This window comes from Microtus pennsylvanicus, chromosome 1 (genome assembly GCF_037038515.1).
Source record: "Microtus pennsylvanicus isolate mMicPen1 chromosome 1, mMicPen1.hap1, whole genome shotgun sequence".
In the NCBI taxonomy this organism is placed as follows: Eukaryota; Metazoa; Chordata; class Mammalia; order Rodentia; family Cricetidae; genus Microtus; species Microtus pennsylvanicus.
In genome coordinates, this window is record NC_134579.1 from 107,534,011 (window position 1) to 107,551,956 (window position 17,946).

Sequence of the window (17,946 nt, forward strand, 5' to 3'; positions counted from 1 at the left end):
TGCACTAGCTAGCAGATTTTCAAGTCCTCAGATTTCTCACTTGGGCAGTAACTATATATCTAAGCAAGTGTTGATGGCCAGACGTCTTATTCTCCCACCCCTACCCCCCTTGCTTGCCTCCTGCTGGGCATCAAGAGGGCTTAGCTGCAAGTTTGTAGCGTGAAGCCACCCCCTTCCTGAGAGACCTACAAGAAGGGACTCTCATTTCTGGCAAGGGGACCTGAACCCTCTTCAGAGCCCCCACCTCAGGAGGTTGTCCATATGTTGTTAATAAACTGCGAATCCCCAACAATCCTTCCTAGTGTCTCTCTTAAACCCCTCATGCTCAACTTTTCACAGGAGTCTGTGGAGAAATGGTGGGGACCGGGACTCCAAGGGTTCTCTCAGCCCTTAGTCTAAAGGTCCTGGAAGGCACAACCTCCGGCACTCCTACGGAGGACGACCCAGGACTTCAGGCCTTTGGGGCTAGGAGGAATATGAGAGTTTTCTCTTCCTGCAGTTCCTAGCCTCTGGGTGGCCTTGCTCAAATAGCTGTGCCGGGTCTTACTTGCCCTTAACCAAGTTGGCGCAGGCGGCTTCACGCGGGAACACGTGACCCTCCCAGGCCCCGCCCTCGCCCTCCCTAGGAGAGCGAGGCGAAAAGCCCAACCGCTGGACGGTGGGCAGCCAGACCAGCATGTCCCCAAAATTGAGCGCGTGTTGGGTTGCGCTGGGCCCGCTGCTGTGCAGCTGCGCGCTGGCACTGCAGGGCGGGATGCTCTTCCCCGTGGAGACCCCCTCGCGGGAGGTCAAGGTGCTGGACGGACTGTGGCACTTCCGCGCGGACTTCTCCGAAAATCGGCTGTTGGGATTCGAACAGCAGTGGTACCGGCAGCCGCTGCGGGAGGTGTGCGCTCCCGAGGGGTACCCAGGTTCTGGAAGCTCCCGGAAGCCAGGGAATGGGAGGAGGGGTGCCTGTACCCGGAGATCCCCTTCCCTTGTGCCAGTCTAGAGGAGGTTATGGGTTTGCAGGCTGGGGAGGGGAGCGGCCGGACGAGGAAGTGGGACCTCGCATGCCCCAGAACCACATGGACTCCAGAGATTCTGCTAGGCGAGAGCTGCCCCAGGCAACGGATTTTTTTTTTTTTAAAAAAAAAAAGCTTTTCATTGTATTTCATTGTGCTGGGGGTTGAACCCAGGATCTTGTGCATGCATGTCACTACTGAGCCTTTTGGTCTTGTTTTGAAACTGTCTCGTTCTGGAACCCAGGCTGGCCTGGCTAGCCCGGTGAGCCTCCTCCTCCAGTTTTCTGGCCTGTTGGAGTGGATGTTTGCACATGCCTCCTGCTTGCTCTCGCACAGCTCGTGAGAAGCAGAACCCTAACAGTGTGCATGCATGCATTGGTGATGCTGCCCACCACAAAGATTTGGGGTGGGGATAGAGGAGGGAAGTGCTAGTAGGCCTTGCAGGGTCCTTGGGGTTGCAAGATTCAGATAAAGGACGTGACTTGGCACCCAGCCAGTGAAGGATCCCATCTCTGCTCTCCCTTCCTAACTGGGTAGGGTTGGTGCAGGAGCAGGTTGAAGAAAACCTGTGTGCTCACTGCCTCTGCCTCTCTGATATTCATTCATTTATTCCTTCATTCATTCCCCCACTTCCTCTTCCCCTCTTTGGCTCTCCTCCCTCTTCCCCATCTTTCTCTGTCTTCTTTGTTTAATATTTATAATATCTCCTTACTTGTGTGTGCATGCGTGTGGGCACCCGTGTGCCACACAGTTCATGTGGAGGTCAGGTAACAACTCCCTGGAGTCTGGTCTCTCCTAGGTTCCAGGGATCTACTCAGGTCACGAGGCTTGGTGGCCAGTGCCTTTAAGGCAGAGTGTGTGTGTGTGTGTGTGTGTGTGTGTGTGTGTGTGTGTGTGTGTGTGTGTGTGTTTGAGGCAGCACTCTGGCCCCACTTTGACCTCCAAACCAAAGCAATCCTGCTGCCTTAACACCCTCACCCCCACTCCCCCCGAATCCCCGGTGCTAGGGTTACAAGTTATGAGCCTACCACACCTGGTTTAACCACTCAGTTTTCATCTGCCCTGCCCAGCATTCAGCAAAGGAGGAAGTAAGGAGGAGAAGTGCCCTCCACACGCCTTCTCAGTTTCCTCAGCCCAGGGCCCCCTGTGCCCTGCTGTTGGCCTTCCTGCGGCGGCGGGTGGTGGCCATCTGCCTCTTAGTCAGAGTCTGGGGCTTCCTATCTTAGGCTGGACTGTTTTGGCCCTGGTGCCGTCTGCCCTGGGGAGGAAGCTGGTTGCAGCAGTCTTTTGCATGAACTTCACTTGTCAGGAGGCGACCTACCCACGTGCAGCCCGCGCTTACAGAGTGCCTCCTCTGTGTCCCCATGCTTCTGGGAGACTCTGGGGGAGTGCAGGCATGAAGGATAGACCTGATTCTTGCTGTGTAGCCCCAGCTGTCCTGAAACTCACAGTGTAGACCAGTCTGGCCTCGAACTCACAGAGATCCGCCTGCCTCTGCCTCCCGAGTGCTGGGATTAAAGGCATGTGCCACCACTGTGGGGCCTGATTCTTGCTCTTTAGATAGAGTCTCCTGTATCCTCAGAAGCGCTCAGTAACAGGTGCTAGATAACCAGGGTATGACCTTGAACTCTGATCTTCCTGGCTGCACCTTCCGAGTGCTGGGACAGCTGGTGTGCACCAGCACCATTGGTTCATGCAGTGCTGGCGTTGGAACGCGGGGTCACAGGCGTGGTAGGCCAGCACTCTACCAGCCGAGGTGCAGCCCCAGTCCATCGTGACTCCGGCTCTTCTTTACCTAGTCGGGCCCAACTTTGGACATGCCGGTCCCTTCCAGCTTCAATGACATCACCCAAGAGGCACAGCTTCGGGACTTTATCGGCTGGGTTTGGTACGAACGGGAAGCAGTCCTGCCGCAGCGATGGACCCAAGACACAAACACGAGAGTGGTGCTGAGGATCAACAGTGCCCATTACCACGCCGTTGTGGTCAGTGTAGGGCGTGGCTGGCTGGGGTGGGGGGAGCAACCTGGGCTGTCGAGTCTGTGCCATGGGTCACAGAAAGAGTTGCTTCGTGGGCTCCATTAGAACACTTCCATTGCCCTCGGCTCATATTTCCTTGTGTCTGCAGTGGGTGAATGGGGTACATGTGGTGGAGCATGAGGGCGGTCACCTCCCCTTTGAAGCTGACATCAGCAAGCTGGTCCAGACTGGACCCGAGACCACCTGCCGGATCACGATCGCCATCAACAACACACTGACCCCTCATACCCTGCCACCAGGGTCCATCATCCACAAGACCGATCCCGTGTAAGCAACATCCTTCCTCTCCCCTTCCCCCATCCAGTGGACTCCCATATAGGGAGAGTGACTTTAGCCCCGATCTGCGGAGACCACAGAATACATGCTCGTTAAGCATCAGAGGAGGCAGAGGGCTTGGAAGATGGCTCAATGGTGATATACTCACCACGTAAGCATGAGGACATGAGCTTACAGTCCAGGCACCCGTGGAAGAATGGATGTGATAGGTTGGAGCTGTCATCCCAGTGTTCTTCAGTGGGCCTGTGTGGAGATAAGAGGTGGAGACCAGATTCTTTGAAGTTCTCAGGCCAGCTAGAACAAGGGACCCTGTCTGGAGGTAGAAGGCAAGAGCCAGTACCTCCACATGGGCACTGTGATACACACACGTACACACACATACATGCACGTGATTAAAAGACCCAGGAGCCAGGCAGTGGCTAGGGAAGCAGAGGCAGGCAGAGTTCAAGGCCAGCCTGGCCTACAGAGTAAGTTCTAGGATAGGCTCCATAGCTACTGAGAAACCCTGTCTCAAAAAACCAAAAAAAAAAAAAAAAAAACCCCACAGGAAAGGAACAATCGACCTTCATTTTCTACCCTAGATTTCCCAAGAATTACTTTTTCCAGAACATAAGCTTTGACTTCTTCAACTATGCGGGACTGCATCGGTCTGTGGTCCTCTACACCACGCCTACCACCTACATCGACGACATCACCGTGACCACTGATGTGGAACAAGAAGTCGGTAAGGGCTCCTGGCAGGGGGGTCTGTGCTAGGCTGAGCCCAGTTATCTCGGTTCCCCAGAGAGAACAGCCTCCAAGGAAAAAGGCTTCAAGCATCTCCCAAGCGTCACCTGCTTCATCACCCTCAGGGGACGAGACCCAGACTGCCAGAGTTAACAAGGGCTTCAGAAGGCACCCATCTGGTGGGCCTCAATTTGCGACGGCATGAGGACCAGTGAGAAGTGTGGTCTTGTCTAGAGTACTGAGTCACTTGGCCCCTCCCCTGTTGTACCACCCCTAGCCGCTCCTCCCTGCACAGTAAGCTGAAAAAGAAAAACATCAAGCAGTTGTTTGCTGGGGTCCTGGGACCTGAGAGGACTTCTGGGAGTGGTAAAGTCCCATCCGTTTCTGTCCCCATCTCTTGTTTCCCACAGGACTGGTGAATTACTGGATTTCCGTCCAGGGAGACGAACATTTCCAGCTAGAAGTACGTCTTTTGGATGAGGATGGCAAAGTCGTGGCCCAGGAAACGGGGGAACAGGGCCAACTTCGGGTCCCTAGTGCCAACCTCTGGTGGCCTTATCTGATGCATGAGCATCCAGCCTACCTGTACTCCTTGGAGGTAATGGGGATTTGGAACTGGGGCTAAGGAAGGCCCTTTGCTGCCACCTGGTGACAGTAGCTTCTCTAAGCAGTCCAGGACAGGTGGCTAGGCAGGCACTGCCCTAAATTCCTGGTTTTTCTATCCCTTGGAAAGTCCTGAGATTATGTTCTTCTTAAAGACAGAGACTATAATTTCGGCATCTCAGCTGAAGCAGGATACACAGGTCCTTTTTAGCCAGGCCCAGGGGTACGGGATAATAGGATCAAATGAGTATAGAGGTTGAGCTTAGCCTGGTCTACATAGTGAAACCCTGCCTCAAAAAAAAAAATCCAAAAAGCAAAATAGCCAGCTAGACATGGAGGTGCATACCTGTAATCTTAGCACTTGGCAGCTACAGGCAGGAGAGTCGGGAGTTCAGGGTCATCCTTAGCTTCAAGTGAATTTGAGGCCAACCTAGGATACACAAGGTCTGATTTAAAAGGAAAGGCGGGGCGGTGGTGGCACACCCCAGCACTCAGGAAGCAGAGGCAGGCGGATATCTGTGAGTTCGAGGCCAGCCTGGTCTACAGAGAAAGTTTCAGGACTGCCAGAGATACACAGAGAAACCCTGTCTTGAAAACAAATAAAAGCTCCAAAGCATCACACATGGGACGAGTCCTTCCTGTCGGGAAGGATGAGGCTCAGTCTACCTGGGTGCCCCTGCCCGGCACATTGGTCTCCTAGGTGAGAATGGCAAGAACTGTGTCTGACTCTGACTTCTACACCCTCCCTGTCGGGATTCGAACAGTGGCTGTCACCGAGAGCAAGTTTCTCATAAATGGGAAGCCTTTCTATTTCCATGGCGTCAACAAGCATGAGGATTCGGATGTGAGTTGTGACTGTGGTACCCCCGTGTGGGATGTTGGGAGTTCATGTGTTCTGAGGAGGCTGTCATGGGCTTGGGCGTGTGAACTGAGCCGAGATGGTAACAGGGAGGTGTCTTTATAGGGGCTGGGGCTGCAGAAGAAAGCGGGTATTCTCCAGTGATAAGGGCAGAAGTCACACAGCTCTGCTGTCCCCCAGATCCGAGGGAAGGGCTTCGATTGGCCACTGCTGATAAAGGATTTCAACCTATTGAAATGGCTTGGTGCCAACTCCTTCCGCACCAGCCACTACCCCTACTCAGAGGAGGTCCTCCAGCTCTGTGATCGATACGGAATTGTGGTCATTGATGAGTGTCCTGGTGTGGGCATCAAGCTGCCGTGAGTGCCCCTCACTGCCCACACTGCCCAGCCTGCCCGGCTCTCCTCAGAGCCCTTGGTGACCCACCCTTTCCTTTCTGCCTCTACAGCCAGAGTTTTGGCAACGAGTCTCTTCGGCACCACCTAGAGGTGATGGACGAGCTGGTTCGCAGGGACAAAAATCACCCTGCCGTTGTGATGTGGTCTGTGGCCAATGAGCCTGCTTCTGCTCTGAAACCTGCTGCTTATTACTTCAAGTGAGTAACCTTCTCCCCCGGGCTGAGTCAGGCCTGTGGCCTTGGCCCCTTGACCTGCTCGACCTCCATAGGCAGCCAGGAGCGTGGAAGTCAGCCTTGAGGGGGTAGATGTCAGTGTCCCTCCCTGTCTGTCACTTCTGAGAACCCAAATCAGCCCACCCAAAGTGTGGTTTTTCCGCCCATTAAGAGCCTCTTAGTCATACCTGGAAGGAAATCCAGAGCTCCCTTTGATACACAGAACTCTGGATTTTATATATTATTTTTGAGACAGGGTCTTGCTATGTTATGTATACCTTGCTATGCATCAAACTTGCACTGATCCTTTTGACCCTGCCCTCTTGAGAGCTGGGATCATAGGCATGGTGCATCAAGTCTGACAGTGGTTTTGGTTTTAGATTTATTTGTACTTTCTTTCTGTGTGTGCCATGGCACGTGGAGGCCAGAGGACAGCCTGTAGGAATGGGTTTTCTCTTTCCACCATGTGAGTCCTGGGGCTTGAACTCAAGTCTCAGGGCTTGGCAGGAGGTTTTTTACACACCGACTCGTCTATTTGGCCCCGTTTCTGATTTTTTTCTTTTCTGTTTTTTTTCAAAGTCCCAAGTAGTATAGGCTGGCCTCAAATTTGTTATGTAGCCAAAGTTGGCCTTGTATTCCTAATTCTTCTTTCTCTACTTCTTGGTGCTAGGATTATAGGTGTGTTCCATCACACCTGCATTCATTCATTCATTCGTTTTCATTCATTCATTTTAGATAGAAACAATGATAAAACTATAGAAAACTACTTTATGATGTTTTGAGTTCATCTGTATAAAACCCATTTACACAGGCATGAGAATATCAGTGGGATTTAAAACTGTTTGGTGTAAGTGGATATATCCCATAGGTGTATACCTGCATATATACCTGTCCCACGTGGGTGTCTTTCCTTCAGAGCCAGAGGCGTCAGTTCCCCAGTAACTGGAGTTACAGCTGTTGTAGGCCACCATGTGGGTGCTGGGAATTGAGCCCAAGTCCTCGGAAGAGAGCAACCACTGGGCTATCTCTCCAGCACTATAAAAGGGGATTTTTTTTTAAATTACACAGAAAGATTTTAAATATTTTCTAATGTTGAGGATTCAATCCAGGGCCTTATGTATGCACGCTAGGCAACTGCTCTACCAGTGAGCTCTACCTCCAGGCCCATTCCTTCATCTGCCATGAGACCGTCACTTAGTCTTTAGGGTGAATTTTTCGCTTGTCACAGAGAGACAACCGAAGCTTCTGATGCTGTATCCCAGCTCCACATAGTGAGCTCCTCTGAGTCTGTAGGAGGCAGGCCTGGAGGAAACGCCCCTCACTCTGTGACAGCTCTGGACTCTCAGAGCCCTGCAGAGCTCATGGTGTCCAGGGGGCTTCGGGACCAGGGCTGGGTGGATAAGGCTTTTTCTTTTTCTTTTTTTAAATATTTATTTATTTATTATATTATGTGTATAGCATTCCTTCCACATGTGCCTGCAAGCCAGAAGGGGGTGCCAGGTCTCATTATAGATGGCTGTAAGCCACCATGTGGTTGCTGGGAATTGAACTCAGGACCTCTGGAAGAGCAGTCAGTGCTCTTAACCTCTGACCCATCTCTCCAGCCCCAAGGCTTTTTCTTGAAGGGGAAGCATATAGCTTACTGAGGCTCCCAAATGTTTTCAGGAGGTGGCAAGGGAGATGCATGCATGTGTTAGGGGACAGCAGGGACGAGGCTAGGACTGGCTGGGCTGGAGTAACCCAGACTGACTTTGCTGGTTTAGAGCTGTTTGGAAACGTGGGTTCAGAGCCTAAGACCAAGGGGCAAAACACAGCCTTCAAACAGGAAGAGTAATGATCAACAAGACGTACAAGGGGGAAAGTCTTTAATGGTGAATGATGGTGATCTTTACCGTGGAGGCCAGGAATAGGTCCCAAGTACCAAATTTTAAACCTCGACTAGTCTTTCCACTGGGTCCTCTCCTCTCTAGTCCTCATGAGTCAGTGGAATTTAACTCAGCACTAATTTAAATATTATTGCTTCAGGAGGCTTCCCAACTCTTAGTTTAAATCATGTTCTCCCCTGCCCCCATTTCCCCCAACTGACTCCCCTTCCTTTCTGCAGCCTCTTTGGTCTGTATTCATCTCTGCTCTCGTGGCTCCGTACAGTCATGGCCTTAGCTGGGAGCCACCGCTGATGGGGTGATGGGAAGGAAAGGGAGAGACGGGTGTCCACGAGCCCCTCCCATCTGACAGCTTGTCTTCTGCCTCCCACTGACAGGACGCTGATCTCCCACACCAAAGCCCTGGACCCCACCCGCCCTGTGACCTTTGTGACCAACGAAAAATACAATGCAGACCTGGGGGTGAGCCTGGGGGTGGGGTGGCCCCCACACTGCCTCTGCTCACCTGTGCTTGGCCTTCAGTCTTGTGCTTGCTACCATGAACCAGCAGTGGCCAGTTCAGCCATTTTCACAAATGGTTAAAGTGACTAACTTCCTGCCTATCCTCTGGGCAGTGTGGCTTCTACCCCAAGAAGGCTGGCTAGAGCCAGGGCAGTGTACTTGTTTGTAGACTTGGACTTTTCTCAAGATGATTTTTATTAGCACCTATTTATATTCCTATATATAGTTATTTTATATATATATAATAAAATATAATAAGCCTGTTGTACATAATATTATACATAATAACAGGCTTATTATATTTTCCTATGTGTATATAGTGTATTTGATCACTATATAGCCACTCATTTCCTCCCTTGTCCACCTTATACTCCCACTGATCCCTTTCCTCCCTTCAACTTTCATGTTTGTTGGCTTGTTTGTTTGTAGGCAGAAGACAGAATCCCACTATGTAGCCTAATCTGGCCTAGAACTCAAAATCCTCCTAGCTCTAGGATTACAGGTGTAAGCCAGCATGCTGGTCAGATTCACTCCCCCCCCCCATTTTTTTTTTCATTAATTTTATGAACTTCAGCAGGCCGGCACAGTACTGGAGCAGTAGCTGAGAGCTCATATCTTGAACACAACCACATCTGCTTTCTTTCCTGACCTTGAAGGGGGCCACTCTTGTTCTAGGCCCCATATGTGGATGTGACTGTGTGAACAGCTACTTCTCTTGGTATCATGACTGAGCAGCTGGAGGTGATTCAGCCACTGGGAATGAAACTTCAAAACCCACCCCCAGTGATAAGTCTCCCCCACAAGGCCACACCTCCTCATCCTTCCCAAAACTCTTCCACCAACTGTAGACCAAGAACTATAACATATGAGTCTATGGAGACTATCCTCATTCAAACCCACAGTATGAGCTCCTAGTCACTGAGCCATCTCTTCAGCACCTACCTTCCCCTTTAATTTTTTGAGACATGGTCTTGTTGAGATAGCTGTTTCCTTATGAATAAGAAAGCCTTGTCAGGGAACCGGAGACATAGCTTATTGGTCAAGAGCACTTGTTGCACTTAAGAGGACCAGAGTTAGGTTTTTAGTACCCACATGGTGGTGGCTCATAAATATCTTGTTCCAGGAAATCTGACACCTCCTGATGCATATACAGATACACAGGGAAAACACTCATTTATAAATATCTAAAAATAATTATTAACAAAAGTCTTGTTATCCCTGGCTTCTCTCTATCTCTAGAGCCCACCCTTAAAAAAAACACAGTTTGCATTGAGGCCCGGGTGCTGGCTATTCCAGCGCTTACCCATCTTCTCTGTGGGCGGGGACAGCTTTGCTGGGTGCCCTGTGCCTGGCCTCTTTACCTGGAGTGTGCTTTATGAAGTGACAGTCCTTGACCCTCCAAAGCTTTCTGCTGCTTGCATCTTCCCACCACCACAGCCTGGAGAGGATCTGAGGTCCCCTGGAAAAGAACTCACCATTCAAAGGGTAGCTTTGGAGCCGAGCAGTATGGCCTGAATGAGACATGCCTAGGTGACACTGGAGGCTAGCCAGCTAGATGCAGAACTCTTCCCTGCTGTTCATATTCCTGTCCCTTCCCTGTGGACCCTCATCACTGCTAGGGAGAAATCTAGCCAGTCTGCTGCTCACAGCACTGCCTTCTCAATTGTGCCTCAGAGGAGACTCTGAGGGGCTGGCGATGTGGCTCAGTGGTACAGCCTGTGCTTAACAAGAACAAGCCCTTGGGTTGCACCCCCAGCATACACATGTGCGCACACACACACACCACCCTCCAAAAGAATAAGGAGCAAGATATGTAGCTTAATCAATAAGAGCTTTTGCATCAAGTTCCTGAAACCCTGGACTTGATCCCCAGCAAGGCAGAAAGCTGGGGTGTAGGCAGTGCGCCCTTGCGACCCTAGCAATGGGAGGTGAAAACAGACAGATCATCAGTCCACGTCAGTGCTGGCTACATAGGGAGCCTGAAGTCAGCTTGGGCTAGCTAAGGGTCTCAAAACCCGAACTGTGAAGAGAAACACTATCTGCTCTTTAGGTTGGGTCGTATCTCCAGGCAAGGCCACAGCAGACCAGTGACAAGAAGGAGTAAACTCCAACAAGGCCAGAGACTGGATGGCGGCCTGCTGTCCTGCTGTACTTCCAGCCATGGCCCAGTGGGAGCCTCCACGTAGCATCGTAGACTGGCCCCATGAGGGTCTGCTCTTGGCTTTATTCCCTACATGTTGGGTCAGATAACCTATGTCATCTGCATTCTAGTCTGACCTTGAAGAGATCGTCAGTGTGGGGGGCAAACTCACTTGACTGCTCTTGTCCTAGGCCCCATATGTGGACGTGGTCTGTGTGAACAGCTACTTCTCCTGGTATCATGACTCTGGGCATCTTGAGGTGATCCAGCCACAGCTGAAGAGCCAGTTTGAGAACTGGTATAAGACTCACAAGAAGCCAATTATCCAGAGCGAATACGGAGCAGACACAATTGCCGGGTTTCACCAGGTAAACGGTGTAGATAGTTTTATCATCTCTTACCACAGTGGTGATCCTACTTATCTCTTTGGGCTGTCCCTGCCCTCAGGTGGACTAGAGACTCAACCTTCGCTCTCAGGCACCTCCCCAACTCTACACACATTGTGCCCCTGCATGCAGGCCTCTGCTTGGCTTGTGTGGGTTCCAGAGGCAGCCCCATTTTTAGCTTTGTTTCCATACCACCACCACCCCCCAACCTGCTATCCACATTGGGTTTCTTTTTTTTCTTCTTCTTTGCAAAGATGTTTGTTTGATGCCCACGCTGGCCTCAAACTCACAATCTCCCTTAGTCTCGAGTGCTGGGGTGACAGATGTGAGCCTCCACATCTGGCCCTTTTTTGTTTGTTTGTTTGTTTTTGTTTTGTTTTAGGTTTTTCAAGACAGGATTTCTCTGTCTGACAGCTCTGGCTGTCCTAGAACTAGCTCTTGCAGACCAGGCTGGCCTCGAACTCACAGAGAGAGACCCACCTGCCTCTGACTCCCAAGTGCTGGGATTAAAGGCTCCAATAATGACTTTTTAAGATTCTTGGCCTGTGGGCAGGAGAGATGGCTCAGAGCACTTGCTGCCCTTCTAGAGGATGTCAGTTTGGTTCCCAGTACCCACATCGGGTAGTTTACAACTGCCTGTAACTCCAGTCCGAGAGGATGCGACGCCCTCGTTAGGCCTCCACAGGTACCTGCATCGCTGGAGTGCACACAGATACACAATTTTAAAAATGAGCAAACCTTTTTAAAAGTGATTTTCAGGCTGCATGATGGCACATACCTTTAATCCCAGCACTTGGGAAGCAGAGGCAGGTGGATTGCTATGAGTTCAAGGCTAGCCTAGTCTACAGAGTGAGTTCCAGGACAGCCAAAGCTATACAGAGAAAACCTCTCTCTAAAAACGAAAAAGTAATTTTCAACCTGGGAGAAGGTAGCTCAGCTGGCAGAATGCTTGTCCAGCATGCATGGAGTTCAACATGCTATGCTCTCCCTGCGCACACAAGCCCCTGTGCTTGTGCATGCCTGTAACACTAGCGCCGGGAAGTGGGGACAAAAGAATCTGAATCATCCTTGCCTACAGGAGTTTGAGACTAGTCCTGGATACCGAAAACCCTATCTCAAGCAAACAAACAAACATTGTCCTGTTGAGATAGATGTTGGTAGCAGCTAGCTATACAGCAGCTTCTGGGATCTGAGATGCAGGTAGTAGACTAAATTGATCCTAATTTTTTTTTTTTTTTTTTTGCTTTTTCGAGACAGGGTTTCTCTGTGGTTTTGGAGCCTGTCCTGGAACTAGCTCTTGTAGACCAGGCTGGTCTCGAACTCACAGAGATCCGCCTGCCTCTGCCTCCCGAGTGCTGGGATTAAAGGCGTGCGCCACCACCGCCTGGCTCTAAACTGATCCTAATTTAAATAGCCACATGCGGTTTGTAGCCACTGTATTAGTGTGGGTCTACTCCCATTACAAATCACGATGGGCAAGGTGGCACAAGTCTGTTCTACCACGTGGGTGGAAGCAGAATGAGCTCAAGGCTAGCCTCAGCTATATGCTTAGTTGCAGGCCAGCCTGGGCTACATGAGATGACTCAGATAAAGTGCTTGCTACACAAGCATGAGGACCAGAAGCCACATAATGCCAGGTATGGTAGCACACATCTGTAATCCCAGTTCCCCACCTGGTGAACAAGGTGGAAGGCAAGGACTGACAGCTACCCTCTAACTTCTCTATGCCTGCGCCCATGCACATACTTGTACCTACTTCATACACAAGAATTTTTAAAATTTCTCTAATGATTTCTTTTTTTTAAAAAAAAAATGTGCATTGGTATTTTGTTGCATGAATGTCTGTGTAATGGTATCAGATGCCCTGGAATTGGAGTTACAGTTGTGAGCTGTCATGTGGGTGCTGAAATTGAACCAGGATCCTCTGAAAGAACAGCCAATACTCTCAACCTCTGAACTATCTCTCCAGCCCCATACATAAGTTTTTTAAAAAAATTTTAGGCTAGGGATACAGTGCAATGGTACAGTGCCTGCTTATCTTGCACAAGGTCCTGGGTTCAATTCCCAGCACTATCAAAAATTTTTTAATTATGTGTATATCTGTGTGACTGTATGTAGGTAGATATGTGCATGTGTCAGGGTACCCCCTGAGGCCAGAGGTGATCGTCAGCCACCTACCACAGGAGATGGGAACAGAACTTGGGTCCTGTGCAGAAACAGTACACTCTTAACCACCACGCCATCTCCTCAGCCGCTAATGTACAGACTTTAAAATAACAACAAAAGTCAGTCCCACACGAAGGAACTGCTGCGGCAGGGTGACTGCCTGTCAGAGGACAGTCTAGGCCACCCCCAGGCTGGGTCGTAAGGTCCTATCTTGAAAACAAAACCAAAAAGAAACATACGCCCTGCCCCACAACAAACTTTTTGACAGTTGAGGTAAACACATATCTTACTTCCTAAGTACTTTAAAGTTTTAAGAGCAGCTAGGGCTGGGGACTGTGGGGTGGCTTCAGCAGGGAAAGTACTTGTTCTGTGACCAGGTAGGCTCCAGGCTGGTGTGGCAGGCTTCCTGTAATCCCGCTGCTCCAGTGGTCAGAGATGGGATCCCCAGCAAATAACTGGGCCAAATGGAACAAGAGACCCCAACTCAATTATTCAAGATAGAATACAATTAAAGATCATCTGATTTCCAACACATGCAGATGAGGGAGAGGGGTCACCTGGGTGCTATTGTGGTGGATCAGACTTAGGGTAGAGTGGAAGTCAGAGAGAATGAATATACACTGCTTAGTTAACCTGAACAGTCAGGGTGGTAACAGCCAGTTACTTGGGAGGCTGAGGCAGGGTAGCAAGGTCAAGGCCAGCCTGAGCAGTTCAGGGGTACCCTGTCTCAAAACTGGATTTTGTTTTGTTTTTGTGGGACAGGGTTCCTCTGTGTAGCCCTGGCTGTCCTGGAACTCACTGTGTAGACCAGGCTAGCCTTGAACTCAGAGATCCACCTAACTCTGCCTCCCGAGTGCTGGGATTAAAGGTGTGCACCACCTTAAAGGTATGCACCACCACCGCCACCCGGCTGGATCTCTAATTTTTATCTAACACTTCAGTCCCAGCACTGATATTCCCTTTGTCTTGAATCTCAGGATCCACCTGTCATGTTCAGTGAGGAGTACCAGAAAGCTCTCCTGGAGAATTATCATTTGGTTTTCGATCAGAAACGAAAAGAATACGTGGTTGGAGAACTCATTTGGAATTTTGCTGACTTTATGACCAACCAGTGTAAGTGTCTGTTAGGCTTATGGGTTTTTCTCAGGTTGGCTTTTCCAGTTATACTGGAAATGGGGCTGGGAAGATTTTAGGTAGTCAAGTACTTGTTTTGGTCTATTTTACATTTAGTTAAAATGGGTTTAGCTCACCTCCAACTCTTGGTAGGGTCTCACTATGCAACCCTGGCTGACCTGTAGACCAGGCTGGCCTGGAACTCAGTGATCTGATTGTCTCTGCCTCCTAGGTGCTAGGACTAAATGTGTGCTCCTCCATAGTATTTTAAACTTTACATTTTTATTTAGCATGTGGGGGAGTAGTTGGGAGATTTGATGTGCCCTAAGACACAAGTAGAAGCTAGACAACTTTGGGGAGTCTGCTTGCTCTTTCTACCATGTGGGTGCCTGTGATTGAATTTGGGGTGATTAGGTTTAATGACAAGTTCTTTACTCTCTGAGTCATCTTATCAACCCCCCTTGTTTTTTTTTGTTTGTTTTGTTTTGTTTTTCAAGCACCAACCAGAGTAATAGGAAACAAGAAGGGGATCTTCACTCGTCAGAGACAGCCCAAAAGTGCAGCGTTTATTTTGCGAGAGAGATACTGGAGGATTGTCAGTGAAACCATGGATCACCATTCGATGCCAATGACCCAGTGTTTGGGAACCAGACCATTGACATTCTAAAGCTAGAACTACCTCACTGCAAATGCAACCTCTGATGAAATAAATGAAAAGCATTTTCTCAACAGAGCAGGCATCCCCACAGTTCCTAGTGCCAGAGTTTCTTTACTTTGGATTTGTGATATGCTAGAAGGGAACATTAGCGGTGATAATAAAGCCTTTCTTGTATGGGAATAATGACTTGCATATGAATATCTGTGCTTGAGCTCAGTAAGTGTGTGCTGAGAACTGTTTGAGGTCATTTCGGCACCAGGTTTTGGCATCAGGCTTTGGGCACTCACACATCCTTAAGAGGCGGTGGCGGGGAAGAGACAGAAATCTTTAATAAATAAATAAATAAAAAAGAGATAAGGTAAGGGGCTAGAGAAGTGGCTCAGAGGTTAACAGTGTGGGCTGTTCTTTCAGAGATTCCAAGTTCAAGTCCTAGCACTTGGTGGACAACTGCGATTACAAACTCCATTCCAGTGGTGGTGCACGCCTTTAATCCCAGCACTCAGGAGGCAGAGGCAGGTGGATCTCTGTAAGTTTGAGGCCAGCCTGGTCTACAGAGCGAGTTCCAGGACAGTCAGAGCGGATACACAGAGAAACCCTGTCTCAAAACAACAACAAAAACAAACCCTCCATTTCCTAGGTGATATAAAAGCCCTCTTTTGGCCTCTGCAGGTATCACATACATGTGGTGTACAGACATACATGTGGGAAAATAGCCATACATGTAAAATAAAATAAATTTTTATTTATTATTAGTTTTGCAAGACAGGGTTTTTCTGTGTAGCCCTGGCTGTCCTGGAACTCACTCTGCAGACTAGGCTGGCCTCAAAATAGCCATCTGCCTCTGCCTCCTAAATGTTGGGATTAAAGGTGTACACCACCACCCACCTGGCTAATTTTGGTTTCCAAGTGCTACAGGTGACAGACTATTCCCTGTCCCAACTCCCATGCTTGGGCATCAAAACTGTCTAGTCTTGACCCAGTAAGAGTCAAAAACTCAGCTCGGTGGTGGCAGCATATACCTTTAATCCCTCCCAGCACTTGGGATGTGGAGGCAGGAGGATCTCTTTGAGTTTGAGGCCAGCCTGATCAACAAAGAGAGTCCCAGGACAACCAGAGCTGTCTGAAAAAACCAAAGACTCCACTCATTAAACTCCACAAAGGAGCTGGGTGGAGTGGCACATGGGATGCAAAGGCAGGCAGACCTGTCTCAGAACAAACACCCCACAGATTAGTCAGTTCCATGGGTATTCACATACATAGAGAAGTCCCTACATAGTGTAGCAACTGACGGACCACTTTCCATGACTGAGAGGACAAGTGATTCAAATACGGAGTCTCTGAATTGTGACCGCAATGCCAGCCTAGTCTTTGGGTATATACGCATGCTTGTGGAGGCCAGAAAACAATCTCAGGTGCTATCCACCTGAGACAGGGTCTCAGACTAGGGAAGAATTCACTCAGTTTAGCCTGTCTCCCCAGTGTTGAAATTCTAAGCACATGCCATCAGTCCCAGCCCAGCTCTGAGGGCTGATACCAGGGTTCTTATGCATGTACCACAAGTACTTTACTGTCTCCATGGGCTTCTTTATAATTCAAACTTGACAGGGTAGATTTGTGTAGAAGCCCAATGGCTCTTAGCAATGCCACTGGCGAGGGCCTGGCTCTTTAAACAGGGCCTATAGAAGTGACTGTTCTGTGGCTGGTACATCCAGAGTGATGACCTATTATCTTGCTAAGTCTTTCCCTGGTCCAGAGGCTCCACTGAGGCAAGGGTATATACAGCACAGTATTCTTCCCAAGGCCCACACCGGCATGAGGATGGGTGTCCTGAAAAGGGCTCCTGAGCTTGCCAGTCCGGTGGAAGACGGCTGGACTCTTTTTTTCAGCATCAGCTGCATGCCTCTTTACACATCTCTTTCCAGTCTTCCTTTCCTAGACCCATGAAAAGAGCTTCCTCCTACTATCCTGAGATCATTTAAAACTCACTGTTGTTAGTTCAAGTGGGAAGGGATTTTAGGAGAGCTGTATTTCATGTCACCATGGACCTCTTAAAATTTTCAAAATAATCAAGTTTTTTGTCTTAGCTTAATATAAATCTTTATTAATATTTTATTAACTTATTGTTTACTTTCTGTGTATGAGTGTTTGGGTACCATGTATATGCCTGGCTTGGTGCCGATGGAGGCCAGAATATGTCAGATCCCCTGGAACTGGAGTTGTAGGTAGTTGTAAACCACCATATGGATGCTGAGACTTGAACCCCAGTCCTTTGGAAGAACAGCCAATGCTCTTAACTGTCTCTCCAGCCAGCCCCTAGTTTAATATAAATTTAAATAAAGCTTCTTAGTTGACAATATGTAAATGGAACAGACATGTAAATATTTTACAAATTAGAGATAAATTATGGTTTGAGTCCTAAAATGGTCTTTTTTGTTTTTTGAGACAGGATCTCATGTATTCCAGACCAGTCTTTCTTTTTTGTTGTTTTTTGAGACAGGTTCTCTCTTGCTGTTCTGGAACTCACTATGTAGACCAGGCCTGGTCTCAAACTCAGAGATCTGCCTGCCTTTGCTGGGATTAAAGGTGTGCACCACTACACCTGGTTGGGCTGATCTCTTTAAATTAGTATTTAACATGGGACGATCTTGAACTTTTAAAATTATTATTAGTCTCTTTATTGTACTGCAGAACAGAGTCCATGTATGGTGTCAGAGGACAGTTTGTGGTAATGGGTGCTCTTCTTCAGCCATGTGGGTCCTGAGGATAAAATTCAGGCTGTCAGGATAAAGCAACTGCCATAGCTCACTGAACCTGTTACTGGTCCAACCTTGAATGCTTTGGTCCTCTTGCCTCCACTTCACAAGTGTTGGGACTATGGTACTCATTATCACTCTCAGTTTATACCAAACCTGGTCTCTATACATCCACCCATGCAAGCTATCAACACGACTACATCCCAAACCCAGCTCCTAAAGTTTCACA

General features: G+C 49.0%; 1 protein-coding gene across 1 annotated transcript; it reads left to right on the plus strand.

Annotated features, from left to right (window-relative positions):
- The first annotated feature begins 613 nt into the window (after positions 1–613).
- Positions 614–15,039, plus strand: Gusb (glucuronidase beta). The gene is made up of 12 exons (XM_075977858.1): positions 614–886; positions 2,804–2,989; positions 3,132–3,310; positions 3,901–4,043; positions 4,456–4,643; positions 5,349–5,492; positions 5,688–5,866; positions 5,956–6,102; positions 8,378–8,462; positions 10,833–11,009; positions 14,171–14,306; positions 14,804–15,039. The coding sequence occupies exons 1-12, from the start codon at positions 677–679 to the stop codon at positions 14,971–14,973; spliced, it is 1,944 nt and encodes a 647-aa protein (XP_075833973.1). The 5' UTR covers positions 614–676; the 3' UTR covers positions 14,974–15,039.
- Positions 15,040–17,946: the final 2,907 nt, after the last annotated feature.

What these genes read in the sequence shown, in the direction of transcription:
- Gusb (XM_075977858.1), top strand. Translation starts at nt 677, where the DNA reads ATGTCCCCAAAATTGAGCGCGTGTTGGGTTGCGCTGGGCCCGCTGCTG. An exon ending in ACCGGCAGCCGCTGCGGGAG is followed by an intron (nt 887 to 2,803) that starts GTGTGCGCTCCC and finishes TTCTTTACCTAG; the next exon opens with TCGGGCCCAACTTTGGACAT. An exon ending in GGTGTGGGCATCAAGCTGCC is followed by an intron (nt 5,867 to 5,955) that starts GTGAGTGCCCCT and finishes CTGCCTCTACAG; the next exon opens with CCAGAGTTTTGGCAACGAGT.